This window comes from Pocillopora verrucosa, chromosome 5 (assembly GCF_036669915.1).
Source record: "Pocillopora verrucosa isolate sample1 chromosome 5, ASM3666991v2, whole genome shotgun sequence".
In the NCBI taxonomy this organism is placed as follows: domain Eukaryota; kingdom Metazoa; phylum Cnidaria; class Anthozoa; order Scleractinia; family Pocilloporidae; genus Pocillopora; species Pocillopora verrucosa.
In genome coordinates this window covers 13,656,499-13,673,484 of record NC_089316.1, presented here as the reverse complement: position 1 = coordinate 13,673,484, position 16,986 = coordinate 13,656,499, and the positions used below count along the sequence as shown (strand labels likewise).

Genomic DNA, 16,986 nt, shown 5'->3' with positions numbered 1-16,986 from the left:
AGGTGGATAAAGTAAATAAGACTACAGTTGTTTAGGTAATCAATAAGCTCCCAGTAATCAGACAAATGGTTTAAAGGAAAGAAACAAATGCACGAGAAGGGTGGTGTTCTTTCGCCTGGAGAGGGATACCTCCGATGAATGGCTCAGAAACCCTTTTTTTTTTAACCATGAATGCCCCTTCGCTGTGAAATACAGATGGGTTCAAAAAGGTGTTGAGGTGGTGGTTTATTACATGCAGCGTTAAAACACTTTGCCTGCAGCAGTTGGTAGTAAACACTCTCATTACGCATGCTCAACAGCTGAAAGATCTATTCATTCAATATTTTGTTTCGCTGGTGATGATTATACTGCAGAAGGAAAAACATCTCATCTGTTATCTTCAGCGAGGATGAAAAACTATCGTCGCGTGGTTTGAATGAAACGCTGTCTTCAAGTGTATCTGACGTGCACTGGATGGGGCTTCAAACAAACCTGTAGCACCCACAACACACTTGGTAGAATTATTTCACAAAATAATGTTTTGTACTTTTAGGTCAATAAACACACGCACACACTCAGTACACTTGATATACAATACAATAATACACTTGAGATGCACTTAACATTACAGGAAGTTAACCATGAAATCTCTTTCTTCATGACATACAGTATAGCATCCGCTTACAGTGAACACCTTGTTTCATTATACTTCTCAGAGCATGTTTCACATTCAACTCTGCAGCACCAAGTAAGCTTACACCTGCATTTAACCTGTTTGTAATGCTCCACTATTGTTGGGTTCAGTCCAATAGAATCACAGATAGCAGTGAATAGTTCACACTTATCATCGCTCATATCCCTCCTGCATGATCGTCCCAGAATTCCATCAATGCCTAAGCTGTCATTTCGCATGATGTAGCTTGGCGAGTCGTCGAGATACACAAGATTTTGATCGATTGGGTAATGTGGGCGCAACTGTTGAAGTCTGTTGTTTATGAAGGACACCTGGAAGGCCCTGTGGTATTTTTTTTTAAGCTTTGAGGAAACAACTTCAAATGGTGCCAATACCGTCCACATTGTTTTCACTCGGCAAGGATCGGAGTTAAAAAAGCCCCCTTCACATCTTCCTTTCAGCTGCAAGCTTTCTCGGACAATCTGTAGACAGGAAAAGTTCGGTATTTTTTAAAAAAGTCCAAATAATGTTTGGAAAGTTCACGATATCTGGGATCCAACATATTTCTCTATCCCCAAGGCTCCAATAATGCTTAAGCTATGCTTCCTTTAGTTTTGTTATCGCATTGCAATTCCCTTTTTGTGAGACTTTTGTTTAATATGACAAGGTATTCCACGTTTTAGGAAATTCCGTCATTCCATTTTAGGATATTCCACCTTTCCACCGTTCCATCATTCCATCCAAAAGGTTCACCCTGTGAGGCTTCGGAACTTGCTCGCTCTGCAAATTTCACGCCTCTTCTGGGCGTTCGTCGCCAAATGCTCTCTCTTCAAAAGATCACACCTACCATTTAGGTATTTCTACGTGGAAAAGTTTTGTTGCCAATAGCGCGCCGAAATTATTTGTGAAACTATTTGAGATGTTTAACATCTTTTGGAACTTAAAAAAACTATATCTTCGCATCTACTGGGCATGATTCACTGATTCAAACGGTGAAAGGCTCCCTCATTTAAGAGAGTTTTTCTCTAAGTTTTTATGATGCCCCGATCACACCTATTAAGATATTTCTGCAAGAAAATTTTTTTTTTGACTACCCTCCTGAAATGATTGTGAGGCGCTTTTGTTTCAAAATAATTTGTTTCAAAGACATTCTTCTTTCTTAAGTGTATGCTACGCCCAGTAATTGCTAGCGCGAATTTCGATCACGAAGATACTCCAAAAACAATAGCCAAGTGAAATTTGTTCAAAATCGGTTAAGTTCGGCATTCTATTGGTACCTACCATCACTCACTCACGAATTCACTCACTCATTTCGATAACATGTGTAGCTTCACCTCCTACGGGAGGCAGTAGCCTCAAAAGTATGCTGGCAAAGAATTGTTGAATAGGAGACTGACAGACAAAAAATAGTTATGAAATAACCAAAACTGTTATTAAGAAAACGATATTGAAACTCCATGAATATTCGCCATTTTAACCTGAGAGGATGTGTTCGTCCTTTTTCATTGTTATCTTCTTCTGGGAAACTTGTCATAAGAAGCATTTGTTATTTTACCTTTAAGAGCTTTTCGTCTCAAATCGATGTAAATTCTCCTAAAGCCCAAAATCTTTTGTTTGGTATGTACAATTTGTAAAGTCATTTATTTTCTAATGTTCTCCCCAGATCTCGCTGCTGTTTGGCAGCAAGCGTAGAGGGTTAGGATACCGAAAGAAAGGATCATGCTGTCTAACGTCAAACTTTCACTGACTGAGCGTGAACTAAAACTTGGTTACTTACGATGTTTTAAAATAGTTTATTTATGCATGATAACTTACTTTCGTTCCAAGATTGTAGTTATGCATATTTACAGCCGTCAAAGCATTCAATCGTAATCTTCTTTTCCGCGGTACTCGGAAAAGACGCACAGCCTCCCTTTGTCCGAACGCAATGTTCTCGCCACACCCACTTCTGACACCATCGCTGTAATAAGTTCCGCATCCACATCCGGGAATTCTTCCCAATGTGCATTGATGAGGGAATTCATGGGTTATAGCGGCTGCGGTTATAGCATACATAAAAGCAGTCTCCCGAGTGGCTGTAATAATGGAAAGTATTTGTTACCACTGCTCTTTCCGCGATCAAACAAAAGTCTGTGTAAACCGGGTGCATGGACGGTTCACGGTTCACTACTGCAACGGTGCTACGGGAAATAGAACTGAAAGGGTGTCTTTCTGTTGCGTCATACTTATACAATGGCAGCTAAGGGGGAAAATTGGATTTTCAACGAACTAATGAGATATCCGGCCTTAAGTCTAGTAGGTCTTACCATGGCGATAAGTCGACTCGTTAGAGAAGGATAGCATTTTAAACATCTCCGATGGACAGTTCCAGATATCGTATCTAAAAAGTCTTTGGCATTCTCTTAATCCACGAAGAACTCCGTCACTCGAAATATTCGACATCAAGGGATCATCCTGGAAGAGATCATCAAGTTGGAGTATAAATACAATAACACGGTGTATATCATCTCAGTGTGTTCTGTCTTGTATCGGTATGACCATGAAAAGTGTAATCTTGAGTAGGTTTTTTTCACTGGAAAGGCAGTTTCGAGGCCACAAAATCACAGTCGTTACTCAGCTTCTACAAAGGCCTTCCCTGCCGTCCTTTACGAGTGACCGCAACTCACAGTGCGCGCTCAAACATCCCTCAAAGGTCATCATTTCACTTTTTTTCTACTACTTAATTTGCCCACTTCATTCCGATGTAATTTATAATTTAAAAAGCCTGTTAACATTATTTGCGTCGGAGCCAAAATGAATGTAACCAACATCGAATGGCCTGGTATATCGAGGCCCTCATAACTTAGGGACATGAAATACAGATGGGTTCTAAAAGGTTTTGAGGCGGAGGTTTCTTACAAGCAGCATTGGGACAGATTTGCCGCACTGTAACTGCAATCAATTTGGCGATCTTAGTATGTTAATTATATGACTTTGGACAACTTGAGTTGTATTCTTATGTGGTAAAGTTTTGTTTTGTGAATAAAAGGCGAACATAAAAAAACGTAACACACTTGTCGTTGTACAATCTTCAAATCACTTTCAGTTATACCAGTCCTGAAGATAAAAATTGGAATTACTCGTCTCATAATTTCGACGGTTTATCCTCTGTTGCTTTCTCAAAAAGAAACCAGTATTTCTATATACTGGTGCAATGTGTAGATACCGTAGCACCCTCTCCTAAGCCTCCACCGGACAACTTTATATCATAATACCTTTATATCATAATACCTTTGAGTCCACTGTGGGATAGGGGGCACAGCAGGAGATGAAGGGAGGGGGGAGGGCTTGTGTCACTCAAATGCTTCAAAGGGGTAGACTTTTGATAGTATGCAAGAGATTATAAACAGTGCATATTCAGTTTATACTTAACATCAAATATCAGACAAAAAATTGCAATGAGGAATGAAGTTATGTAAATTTAATTTTAAGATTATCGGGTTTAATAGAGAGATAACGATGAGGCTCATTTCCATCTGATAAGTGCACTTTTGGAAAATCGCTTACTTAGTACAAATTTGATTGGAATGCTTAAAGAAAATCCAAGAAGATGAACGAAGTTGCAGTTGTGGGTTTTTCTGAACGAAAACAGCTCATGGAAGAGGCGTAAACACTAATCTAGTTATTGATAATTTTCTTCCTTTGTAATAGATATCATACTATTCTGAAATGGATGAAGAAAGTAAGGCTTTGGTCCGCTAAGTAGCTTATAAGCGCTCAGTGATGGTCACAAGAGTAATTCGGGGGCAAAAACCCATACACGAGAACGAGGGAGGATTATCTCCGATACATGAGTCTGAAAATTTTTTCTACAACGAATGCCGCATTAGAAACAGTAAGAAAAAGAAAAATATAAGGACACCTTGTTTCCTCTAAGAGGTGAATGATTGCAATTGATGATGGTAATACTTTTGTTTCTCACACAGAACGACTACGCTACATATTGTGTAAATATGTTAAGTATAAATATGATTTGATCGACGTTTGTAGTTTACTAAGGCTAGACATTTAATTTGCCTTGTCCTGAATGTGACTGTAACCTACATTGCTCTCACCTGTAAACAAGCATCTTAAATTGTGGACTTACTCAGTTGTCGTTTGGGATGGCTTTGCATGAAATGAACTGGTATGTTATGTCAGCCGACTTCCACACGACTCTCCAAGATGCACTTCCGCGAAACCGAAAATAATTATGTGAAATAACGTAAAAAGCTTCATCTTCCTGACAAAACGATCACAGTCTGACGATCGCAGCAAATAAAGATGACAATATACTAATTAATCCTGCTGATGAGTGGCAAAATTATGCTCGGTAAAACAATACGTACTTTTGTGGTATCATGGTATTATCTTCCATGAATTGAACAATACGTCGATGACCATCTGGGTTATTTGACCTCTTATTTTAAGATTCGAGTTTTCAAGAAACGTCTACCATCTTTGCTTTGTGTATGTAGCGAGTAAATTGGAAGCAGATGTTTCAATTCATTTTTCTCTACAGCCAGAATTTATAAGCTTACTAATGATTGCTATCAACTCTTTACCTCGTCAAGATAGCACTTGGATTAAAGTTTCAATCAAAGAGAAGTGTAGAGTCGTTTTTTACGATCAAACTTCTTCTGATTTCATACATCTAAAAAGGCTAAAAAGAATGAATACAAAAACAGCCCCCCCCCCCCCCCCACACACACACACACACACAATCTGTATAAATCAGTACAACATTTGCATTTTATCTTTGAAAGTGCTCTTCAAAAGATGGCCTTTTGAGGACGTAAAGGAAGGAGCTTTAAGAAAACGTTTACTGGGGTAAAAAAAAAAGATAAATTCTGTAGTCGAGCTAAGTTGCCCATGTAGTCGTATCTTATTCCATTTTCCATGGCATGAAACAACTAGGAGCGATTTTACTCCCCCTGGATGGGAATCCAGTCCATCAAAAATTTCATCAGTATTCTCTGATAATTAGAATGATTTCCATTCGTACTCCTGGGTGGACAGAGGAAGTGTAATATCAAATTCTTTTGCCTAAAAAAACAGCACAATGACCTAGTAAGGTCTCGAATTCCGACCTCTTGGACATTTATTGGGGAGAAACTACCTAATTACGCGTACGCTGAAAAACTGAAGAGTGCATTCAACCGCTTCTGCCGCTGGTCATGATTATGTGCGGACGGAAAACATTTATCTGTTTACTTGGGTGTGAATGAAACACTTATGTTGCGTGTTCTGAATGAAACTACTTCTTCACATTTATTTGGCGTGCTTTGGACGGGGCGTCAAACAAAGCTGTAGCATCTTATAACACACTTGCTAGAATCGTTTCACTATAAATGCTTTTTAAGAACAAGTCTCTGTAAGAATCAAACATCTTGGGAAATGAAAATTTTCAACCCCCTTCAAATTTTGCATGCAGTTAGGCACTCAGGGGGGATACAAAAAAAAAAGCCCTTTTTAAAGGTCGCAGCACTCTTGTTGCTATGGTAACAACGACTGCTTGTTCGAGGCCTGGGGCCTCATTTTCATACAAAAACGTCGCAAAAAAGAGTGAAATGTTTATTTCTCTATCTCAAGCTAAATACAACATTACAAATTGGCACTTCTACCATACATAGTGACATCATTCGTCTTCATTTTGATTTATTCAATTTTCCGTGAGAGTGAATGTGAACACACCAATAGATTATTCATCTCGGTACAGTTTCGGTCATTTTTGTTGTCGGGTAAAACAGGGAAAACGTTTATCTGAATTTCTCCAAAAGTACACCGATTCTGGAACTGAAACTACCCACCTAGCTGGTTATAATATTCTAGTTTTTAAATATGTAAAAATCTCTGCGGGTCTGTCTCTACTTTTTATAGGGGCAATTCGCGTAAAAAGCTCAAAATCAGATATTGCACAATTTGGCGATGTTTACATCTAATGTTCTCAACGACAAATGTTTCAAACAAATGAAACATACACGGCTTTGGAAGAATGTTATCTTATGAGCAATATCCCGAAGAGAAATCTTGCCTCTGGTTGTCATCTTTTAAAAAAAAATTGATCAAACTTAATGGAGGACTACTCGACGTAACTTTAAACATATACCTCAAACCGTGTGCATATCATCCAGATTCCGAGCGCTGCACCTTCTTTCATGGAATTTGAGCAACCCGAAGTCCTCTGAAGATACACTGATATACTTTTATGTCATTTGAAACACGTTGAAGTCGGCTGATCTACACTAAAGTATCCTCACACCGATCAATTGTCATAAACATGTACGTTATCACGATGGCATGACGCTGTATTTCTCCATGAAGGATTTTTCTTGTATGAAAATGAGGCTCCGAGCCTCGAACAAGCAGCCGTTGTTATCATGGCAACAAGAGTGCTGCGACCTTTAAAAAGGGCATTTTTGTGCATCCCTCCTGAGTGCCTAACTGCATGCAAAATTGAAGGGGGGTTGAAAATTTTCATTTCCCAAGATGTTTGATTCTTACAGAGACTTGTTCTTAAGATCACTACAGGTCATAGCTCCTCTCCTTCACAAAAGCAATATTTTGTCTCCACTACACAACAAATAACACAGTAGTGTACACCAAATAAGTTTATTTAGGGAAGTCTTCCGAGAACCAACCTGAGGCATATATAGTCCGGGGAATGCATACATACATATATTTGCAACTGATATACAGTCAATTCCTTACACATTAAAAAAAAAAAAAGGTATACATTACTAACATGCAAACTTCACCAAGTCTGGATTAACAGAGATGGGAAACCGCTTACAAGGACATAACTACGGCTATACAGAGGCCAGAAAAAACCTGCCAGAAAAAACCCCTTTGGGGAAAAAACACGACAGGAAATCTGGGTAGGAACCATGGCCCAAACTCAGAGCAGTTGGCAGCCCATCCTACGAGGCTTCACAGTTAAAGAAAATATGTTTTCAAACTAAAATAAATTGGTCATCAGCCAGAGGTGAACGGTTGGTTCTGAGGCCTAGATGGACACCACGTGCTATACTTTCCCTTATACTTTCCCCATGATGCTCGGGCCTAAGGCCCAGGCCTTGTCGTATCTCGTGCCGACAAAATATTTATTTCTGCCTTATTCGCAGACTCATTCGTCAGAAATACCATTTTCTTGGTTACTGAGTTTCTTATTGTCAGTACTAAGCCCAAATCACCTGGACTATTTCTTCGGACTCAGTGGAAGGCTTGGTGTCATGCCAAGTTGTTGTTTCCAGTGTTCATGGCCAATCAGGAGAGACCACGATCATCTTCCCTAGTGACCAGCATGCATGAACAGAACGCCACTAGTTCCTAATTCGGTTGAAAGCGTGTGAATAAGGTTATGTAAGTTCGCCTGTCATCACTATCGTTGGAACTGTTATATCTACGGATCTAGTCTTATTTTCGTTTAAGTGTTCTTTTAAAACTTTCCATGGTATTAGTTGACGATTGCAAATGAGAATAACAGAGAGATGTATATTTTGCTTTTCTTCTACAATATTTAGATTCTCCACTGATATGTTCTCCTTGCTGGCTTTTTCAAAGAGTGGTGTGTAATCATGATATACTGCATTGCTGAGCTGACGAGGGTTTTAAGCCAAGAGACTGAAAAGTTTCTGAAGTCTAAAGAATATCAGCGTACCGAACCAGCCCGACGAAAAGCCGGGATCTTCGCTGAAATTTTCTGCCGACTTGTGATCCATGAATCCGCTAACATTTAAGCAAAAATGTGCAATTCCTTGGTCTTTTGTTTACCAATTCCCTTGGACACGAATGCCTTCTCTGCCACCTCTGGTTGAAAAGATTTTGACAAAAACCGATCAAAGTTCACGTATTTTTTAAGTCCCGCTTGGAACTTTTGCCATGACCGCCTGAAAGTTGGGAATTAAGGTGGCCTTTGCCATGATCAGCTAATAGGCGAAGATAGACAGATAGTTTCCTTACAGGGGGTTGTCGCAAGCCTGCCGTCCTTAATATTTCCAATAAGTATTAATGTTTAAATAGTGTTCATCGCTGCGATTATCATTCTCAAATTCATTTATTAATCTGCAGTTCATATATATGATTTTCAGATATTCACAGTCATTTATTTACCACTTCACGGGTTTATTGCAACCTACGCTTCAATCACTCAGTTGATAAGTTCAGTTGATAGGGCACTGCACCAGTATCACTCGGTATGATTATGAAAAGTATAATGTTGAGTAGGTTTTTTTCATTGGAAAGGCATTTTCGAGGCCGAAAAAAAACACAATCGTAGCCTAGCTTCTACAAAGTTTCCCCCCTCCCGTCTAGGTACTTGCAACTCACAGCCCACCCTTGATCCGTCCCTGACTTTGTTTTATATTTGCTTAATTTGACCACTTCATTCCGATTTAATATGTAATTGAAAAAGCCTTACTCATTACGTGTGTTGGAGCCAAAATGAATGCAGTAAACATCAGATGGCTTGGTTTGTCAAGGCCATACTAACTTAGGGAAGTGAAATACATATGGGTTCAAAGAGACGTTAGGCGGTGGTTTATTACATGCAGCTTTTGGACACATTTAATGCACCGGTGACTGCAGTCAATTTGGCGATCTTAGTATGCTTATTTTACGAGTTTGGACTTATTTACCTGTATTCTGTTGTGTTAAAGTTTTGTTTTGTGAATAAGAAACTACGGAAACGGAACACACTTCTTTCCAATCTTTAAATTTCAGTTATACCGGTTCTGAAGACAAAAATTGGAATTATTCGTCTCATAATTTCGATTGTGTATTCTCTGTTGCCCCTCCGGAAGAAATTTATATCATAAGACCTTTGAGTGCATTGTGGGATAGGGGGCACAATAGGAAATGGGGGGAGGGGGGGAAAGGGACCCCCAAATTTCAAGGGAGGGAAGTCTTGGATAGTATGCGAAAGATTATAAACTGTTTACATTCTCTTGTAGTATGATGATGGAAAATTTATGCCATTTAATATAATTTCATTCATTACGAAATTATTTGTTTCCATTCCTCAATGCTGCAAAAACTACCTTCTCAGGCAGGACGTCAAATCTCCGACAACAAATTACAATTAGAATGAAGTTATGTTAACACGTAGGAGGGAAATTCATTCCGTGCTCATCGGGATTAAAGGAGAGATAACGATGAAGCTCATCTCCATGTGATAAAACATCGTTTTCAACAAAGTCTTAGATGAAAATTGATTAAAAAGCTTACTTAGAGCAAATTCTATAGGGTAGCTTAAAGGTAATCTATGGAAATTAACGAAGATGCAACTAAAGGTATCTCTTTAGGAAAATAGCACGTGTCAGGAGCGTAAACATCAATCTAATTATTGATGGTTTTCCTCCTTTGTAATAGATATCATATTATCTTGAGGTGGATAAAGTAAATAAGACTACAGTTGTTTAGGTAATCAATAAGCTCCCAGTAATCAGACAAATGGTTTCAAGGAAAGAAACAAATGCACGAGAAGGGTGGTGTTCCTTCGCCTGGAGAGGGATACCTCCGATGAATGGCTCTGAAACCCTTTTTGCTCACCATGAATGGCCCTTCGCTGTGCTTTGCCTGCAGCAGTTGGTTGATGTTATTGATGTTGTTTCTTAATGACACGAAATGTTTACGCTTGGCTTAGATAATTCACGTGTACATCTTGCGTAAATATGTGAAATGTTGAAATGCAAATACGATGTGATCGATAAATGTAGTCTACTACGGCTATTGGTTCAGTCGCTTCGTTCTAAATATGATAGTAACCTAAATTTCCCTTAGCAAGTATTTTTAATTGCGCATTTACTCTGTCATCTTCTGGGATGACTTCGCATGAAACGAACTGGTACGTATCATCAGTCGACTTCCAAACGACTCTCCAAGATGCACAACGGACAAACTAATCACACGAAATAATGTGAAGAGTTTTCTCGTCCTAACGAATCGATCCTACGATCAGTCCTACGATCGCAACAGAAGTAACGTGATAACATACTTAGTCCTATTGATGAATGCGGACAAAACTATGCTCGGTTAAGCGATAAGTGCTCTTGTGGTTAAACCTTCATTACGTTTATGAACCATCTGGGTTATTTTATCTCTTAGAGCAAGATCCAGCTTTTCTTAACAAGTTAAACGTTTTTGTATTGTGTAAGGAAGATAAGACATAAGCTTACCAGCTTTGTTTTTACGTGTGGGGCTACCCTTCACGGATAAATTAGTTCACCGATCGCATTAAATTTTTTGAAATTGCTCCTCCAAGTTGATTGAATTAAAACAGCGGAATTGTGTGGACGGAGAGAAGTTTGGAAAGGAACTTTGGGAAAACACTGACTCGGTTATTCCTTTATTCATGGGGAAGATGGGGAGTTACACTTTCATTACGCATGCTCAACAGCTGAAGGGTCTATTCATTCAATATTTTGTTTCGTTGGTCATGATTGTACTGCAGACGGAAAACCATCTTATCTGTTATCTTCAGCGAGAATGAAAAACTATCGTCGCGTGGTTTGAATGAAACGCTGTCTTCAAGTGTATCTGGCGTGCATTGGATGGGGCTCCAAACAAACCTGTAGCACTAACGACACACTTGGTAGGATTATTTCAAAATATGATGTTTTGTACTTTTAGGTCAATAAACACACGCACACACTTAATATACTTGACATTACAGGAAGTTAACCATGAAATCTCTTTCTTCATGACATACAGTATAGTATCCGCTTACAGTGAACACCTTGTTTCATTATACTTCTCAGTGCATGTCTCACATTCAACTCTGCAGCACCAAATAAATTTACATCTACATTTAACCTGCTTGAAATGCTCCACTATTGTTGGGTTCAGTCCAATAGAATCACAGATAGCAGTGAATAGTTCACACTTATCATCGCTCATATCCCTCCTGCATGATCGTCCCAGAATTCCATTAATGCCTAAGCTGTCATTTCGCATGATGTAGCTTGGCGAGTCGTCGAGGTACACAAGATTTTGATCGATTGGGTAATGTGGGCGCAACTGTTGAAGTCTGTTGTTTATGAAGGACACCTGCAAGGCCCTGTGGTATTTTTCTTTAAGCTTTGAGGAAACAACTTCAAATGGTGCCAATACCGTCCACATTGTTTTCACTCGGCAAGGATCGGAGTTAAAAAAGCCCCCTTCACATCTTCCTCTCAGCTGCAAGCTTTCTCGGACAATCTGTAGACAGGAAAAGTTCGGTATCTTTAAAAAAGTTCAAATAATGTTTGGAAAGTTCACGATATATGGGATCTAACATCCTGATAATCGAATTGTAGATGGATCGATCTTTAGTTTTTAACTTCTGTCATCAGCTTTTTTAAAATGATGATATTTCATAGTGGGCCACAAGTTTATTATCTATGGGCTATTAAGTGCCACCCCCTCGAAATAATAACAATAACAATTATAATAATAATAACAATCCGCAGTTCACATACATGATTTTCATATATTCATAGTAATTTTATAATAATAATAATAATAATAATAATAATAATGAAAATAATAACAATAGCAATAGTGATGATAATTCATTGAAACTAGTTCCAGAATCCAACTATTCCTCTATCCTCTTGGCTCCAATAATGCTTAAGCTATGCTTCCTTTAGTTTTGCTTGTTAATTATAAATTGTTCTGTTATCTCATTGCAATTCCTTTTTTGTGAGACTTTTGCTTCATATGACAAGGCATTTCGCGTTTTAGGAAGTTCCGTCATTCCGTGTTAGGATATTTCACCTTTCCACCGTTCCATCATTCCGTCTAAAAGGTTCACTCTGTGAGACTTTGGAACTTGCTCGCTCTGCAAATTTCGCGCCTCCTCTGGGCGTTAGTCGCTAAATGCTCTCTCTTGGAAAGATCACACCTTCCATTTAGGTATTTCCACGAATAAAACTTTTGTTACCAATAGCGCGCCGAAATTATTTGTGAAATTATTTGAGATGTTTAACATCTTTTGGAACTTAAAAAATTATATCTTCGCATCTACTGGGCATAATTCGCTGATTCAAACGATGAAAGGCTCTCTCTTTTAAGATATTTTTTCTCTTAGTTTTCATGATGCCCCGATCACACCTATTAAGACATTCCTGCTAGAAAATTTTGTTTTTAACTACGCGCCATCCTGAAATGATTGTGAGGCGCTTTTGTCTGTAATGTCACGGCAAAAACTGAAAAAAATGACACCTTGGTTTTCTTAGGGCACAAAATAGTTTGTTTCAAAGACATTCTTCTTTCTTAAGTGTATGCTACGCCCAGTAATTGCTAGCGCGAATGTCGATCACGAAGATCCTCCGAAATAAATAATAAGCGAAATTTGTTCAAAATCGGTTAAGTTCGACATTCTATTGGTACCTACTATCACTCACTCACGAACTCACTCACTCATTTCGATAACATGTGTGGCTTCACCCCCTACGGGAGGCAATAGCCTCAAAAGTATGCTAACAAAGAATCGCTGTGTGTTTACTGTAGGAGACTGACAGACAAAAAATAGTTATGAAATAACCGAAACTGTTACGGAGAAAACGATATTGAAACTTCATGAATATTCGCCATTTTAACCTGAGAGGATGTGTTCGTCCTTTTTCATTGTTATCTTCTCCTGGGAAGCTTGTCATGGGAAGCATTTGTTATTTTACTTTTAAGAGCTTTTCGTCTCAAATCGATGTAACTTCTCCTAAAGCCGAAAGCTTTTGTTTGGTATGTACAATTTGGAAAGTTATTTATTTTCTAAAGTTTTCCCCAGATTTCGTTGCTGTTTTGTAGCAAGCGTAGAGGGTTGGGATACCGAAAAAAAGGATCGTGCTGTCCAACGTCAAACTTTCGCTGACTGAGCGTGAACTAAAACTTGGTTACTTACGATGTTTTAAAATAGTTTATTTATGCATGATAACTTACTTTCGTTCCTAGATTGTAGTTATGCATATTTACAGCCGTCAAAGCATCCAATCGTAATCTTCTTTTCCGCGGTACTCGGAAAAGACGCATAGCCTCCCTTTGTCCGAACGCGATATTCTCGCCACATCCACTTATGACACCATCACCGTAATAAGTTCCGCATCCACATCTGGGGATTCTTCCCAATGTGCACTGGTGAGTGAATTCATGGGTTATAGCGGCTGCGGTTATAGCATACATAAAAGCAGTCTCCCGAGTGGCTGTAAGAAAGAGCAATAAAGGAAAGTATTTAGTTAACACTGCTCATTCCGCGATTAAACAAAAGTCTGTGTAAACCGGGTGCATGGACGGTTCACGGTTCACTACTGCAATGGTGCTGCGGGAAATAGAACTGAAAGGGTGTTTTTCTGCTGCGTCACACTTATACAATGGCAACTAAGGAGGAAAATTGGATTTTCAACGAACTAATGAGATATCCGGCCTTAAGTCTAGTAGGTCTTACCATAGCGATGAGTCGACTCGTTAGAGAAGGATAGCATTTTAAACATCTCCGATGGACAGTTCCAGATATCGTTTCTAAATAGCCTTTGGCATTCTTTTAATCCACGAAGAATTCCTTCTCTCGAGATATTCGACATCAAGGGATCATCCTGGAAGAGATCATCAGGTTGGAGTATAAATACAATAACACGGCGTACCCCATCTCAGTGTGGTCAATGTCTTGAATCGGTACGATCATGAAAAGTATAAAGTTGAGAAGGTTTTTTCTCCACTGGAAAAGCAGTTTCGAGGCCAAAACGACACAATCGTAGCCAAGCGTCTACAAAGTCCTCCCACTCGTCCCCTTCGAGTCATTATTTCACTTTGTTTTCTATTGCTTAATTTGCCCACTTCATTCCCATGTAATTTATAATTTAAAAAGCTTGTTAACATTATTTGCGTTGGAGCCAAAATGAATGTAATCAACATCGAATGGCCTGGTATATCGAGGCCCTAATAACTTAGGAACATGAAATACAGGTGGATTCTAAAAGGTTTTATTACAGGCGATCAATTTGGCGATCTTAGGATGTCTATTATATAACTTTGCACTACTTGAGCTGCATTCTTTTGAGGTATTGTTTTGTTTTGTGAATACAAAATGAACATACGAAAAAGTAACTCACCTTTTGTTGAACAATCTTCAAATCACTTTCAGTTATGCCGGTCCTGAAGATAAAAACTGGAGTTATTCGTCTTATAATTTCGACGGTTTATCCTCAGTTGCTTTATCAGAAAAAAACCAGCTTGTCCACATCCTGGAGCAATGTGCAGATACCGCACGTAACACCCTATCCTGAGCCTCCTCCGGACAACTTTATATCATAATACCTTTGAGTCCACTGTGGGGCAGGGGGGGGGGGGGCACAGTAGGAGATGGAAAGGGGGTTTGGGTCGCTCAAATGTTTTAAGTGGGTAGAATTGATAGCATGCAAGAGATTGTAAACAGTTCTTATTCAGTTTATATTTGCCATTAAATCTCAGACAAAAAATTGCAATGAGGAATGAAGTAATGTAAATTTCATTTTGAGCTTATCGGGTTAGATAGAGAGATAACGATGAGGCTCATTTCCATCTGATAAGTGTACTTTCGAGCGCAAAAACGCTTAATTAGTACAAATTTGATAGGAATGCTTTAAGAAAATCCAAGGAGATGAACGAAGTTGCAGTTGAGGGTTTCTCTGAACGAAAACAGCTGGAAGAGGCGTAAACACTAATCTAGTTATTGATAATTTTCTTCCTTTGTAATAGATCATCATGCTATTTTGAAGTGGATGAAGAAAGTAAGGCGTTGGTCCGCTAAGTAGCTTATAAGCGCTCAGTGATGAACACAAGAATAGTTTTGGGAAAAAAAAAAAAACATGCAAGAGAACGAGGGAGGATTATCTCCGATACATGGGTCTGAAAATTTTTCTACAACGAATGCCGCACTAGAAACAGCATCTCCATGACTAAGAAAAAATATAAGGACACCTTGTTTCCTGTAAGAGGTGAAGGATAGCAATTGATGATGATAATACTGTTGTTTTTCACGCAGAATGATCACGCTACATCTTGTGTAAATATGTCAGGTATAAATATGATTTGATCGACGTTTGTATTCTACTAAGGCTAGATATTCAATTTTCCTTGTCTTACATCGCCCTCAACTGTAAACAAGCATCTTAAATTGTGGACTTACTCTGTTGTCGTTTGGGATGGCTTTGCATGAAATGAACTGGTATGTAATGTCAGCCGACTTCCACATGACTCTCCAAGATGCACTACCGACAAACCGAAAATAATCATTTGAAACAACGTGAAAAGCTTCATCGTCCTAACGAAACGATCACAGTCTGACGATCGCAGCAAAATGAAGATGGCAATATACTAACTAATCCTGCTGATGAGTGGCAAAATTATGCTCGGTAAAACAATACGTGCTTTTGTGGTATCATGGTATCATCTTCCATGAATTGAACAATACGTTGATGACCATCTGGGTTATTTGACCTCTTATTTTATGATTAGAGTTTTTAAGACACGTCTACCATCTTTGCTTTGTGTATGTGGCGAAATTGGAAGCAGATGTTTCAATTCATGTTTGTCTAAAGTCAGAATTTATCAGCTTACTAATGGTTGCTATCAACTTTTTTTACCCCGTCAAGATAGCACTTGGATTAAAGTCACAATCAAAGAGAAGTGCAGGGTCCTTTTTTATGTTCACACTGCTTCTGATTTAATACATCTAAAGAAGCTAAAAGGATGAATACAAAAAACACAACTGCTTTCGTTTAGGCCTACCCCCTACCCCCTCCCCCTGCCCCACACTAATCTGTATTAATCAGTCCAACATTTGCAACATTAATCAGTCCAACATTTGCAACAGTAATCAGTCCAACATCTGCAACATTAATCAGTCCAACATCTGCAACATTAATCAGTCCAACTTTTGCAACAGTAATCAGTCCAACATTTGCAACATTAATCAGTCCAACATTTGCAACAGTAATCAGTCCAACATCTGCAACATTAATCAGTCCAAAATTTGCATTTCGCTGCTCTTTAAAGTCCACACAAAGCCGGATTTTTGAAGACAAAAAAAGAGGGAGCTTTAAGAAAACGTTTACTCAGATGTTCTCAGTTTTTATCTGGGGTAAAAAAAAGCTAAATTCTGTAGTCGAGCTAAGTGGCCTACATAGTCGTATCTTATTCTATTTTCCATGGCCTGAAACAACTAGGAGTAATTTTACTCCCCCTGGAATCTAGTCCAGATAAAGTCTATCCCTTCAGCATTTCGTCAGTATTCTCTGATAACTCAAAGGATTCCCATTTATACTCCTGGGTGGACAGAGGAAGTGTAAGATTAAAGTATTTTGCCT

At 38.8% G+C, this 16,986-nt stretch overlaps 1 protein-coding gene across 5 annotated transcripts; it reads right to left on the bottom strand.

Annotated features, from left to right (window-relative positions):
* Positions 1-349: 349 nt before the first annotated feature.
* On the bottom strand, positions 350-16,050 carry LOC131784464 (protein Wnt-7b-like). Of its 5 annotated transcripts, none has more exons than XM_066167695.1 (5): positions 15,807-16,050; positions 14,752-14,794; positions 14,088-14,235; positions 13,586-13,845; positions 529-1,134 (listed from the first exon to the last, which is right to left on the bottom strand). In XM_066167695.1, the coding sequence occupies exons 1-5, from the start codon at positions 15,935-15,937 to the stop codon at positions 661-663; spliced, it is 1,056 nt and encodes a 351-aa protein (XP_066023792.1). In that variant the 5' UTR covers positions 15,938-16,050; the 3' UTR covers positions 529-660. The 5 variants fall into 5 exon arrangements, with proteins under 5 accessions (XP_066023794.1, XP_066023795.1, XP_066023793.1 ...); XM_059101271.2 differs by lacking the exon at positions 529-1,134 and adding an exon at positions 11,263-11,866 and having other exon boundaries at positions 15,807-16,029; XM_066167697.1 differs by lacking the exons at positions 13,586-13,845; positions 14,088-14,235; positions 14,752-14,794; positions 15,807-16,050 and adding exons at positions 2,468-2,727; positions 2,959-3,106; positions 4,747-4,924 and having other exon boundaries at positions 350-1,134.
* Between the last annotated feature and the right edge of the window lie 936 nt (positions 16,051-16,986).

Excerpts from the sequence above, each read along its gene's own strand:
- LOC131784464 (XM_066167695.1), bottom strand. The coding sequence starts at position 15,937 with ATGAAGCTTTTCACGTTGTTTCAAATGATTATTTTCGGTTTGTCGGTA. Across the intron at positions 13,846-14,087 it reads CGAGTCGACTCATCGCTATG|CCACTCGGGAGACTGCTTTT; the intron begins GTAAGACCTACT and ends TCTTTCTTACAG. Across the intron at positions 1,135-13,585 it reads ACTACAATCTAGGAACGAAA|ATTGTCCGAGAAAGCTTGCA; the intron begins GTAAGTTATCAT and ends TCCTGTCTACAG.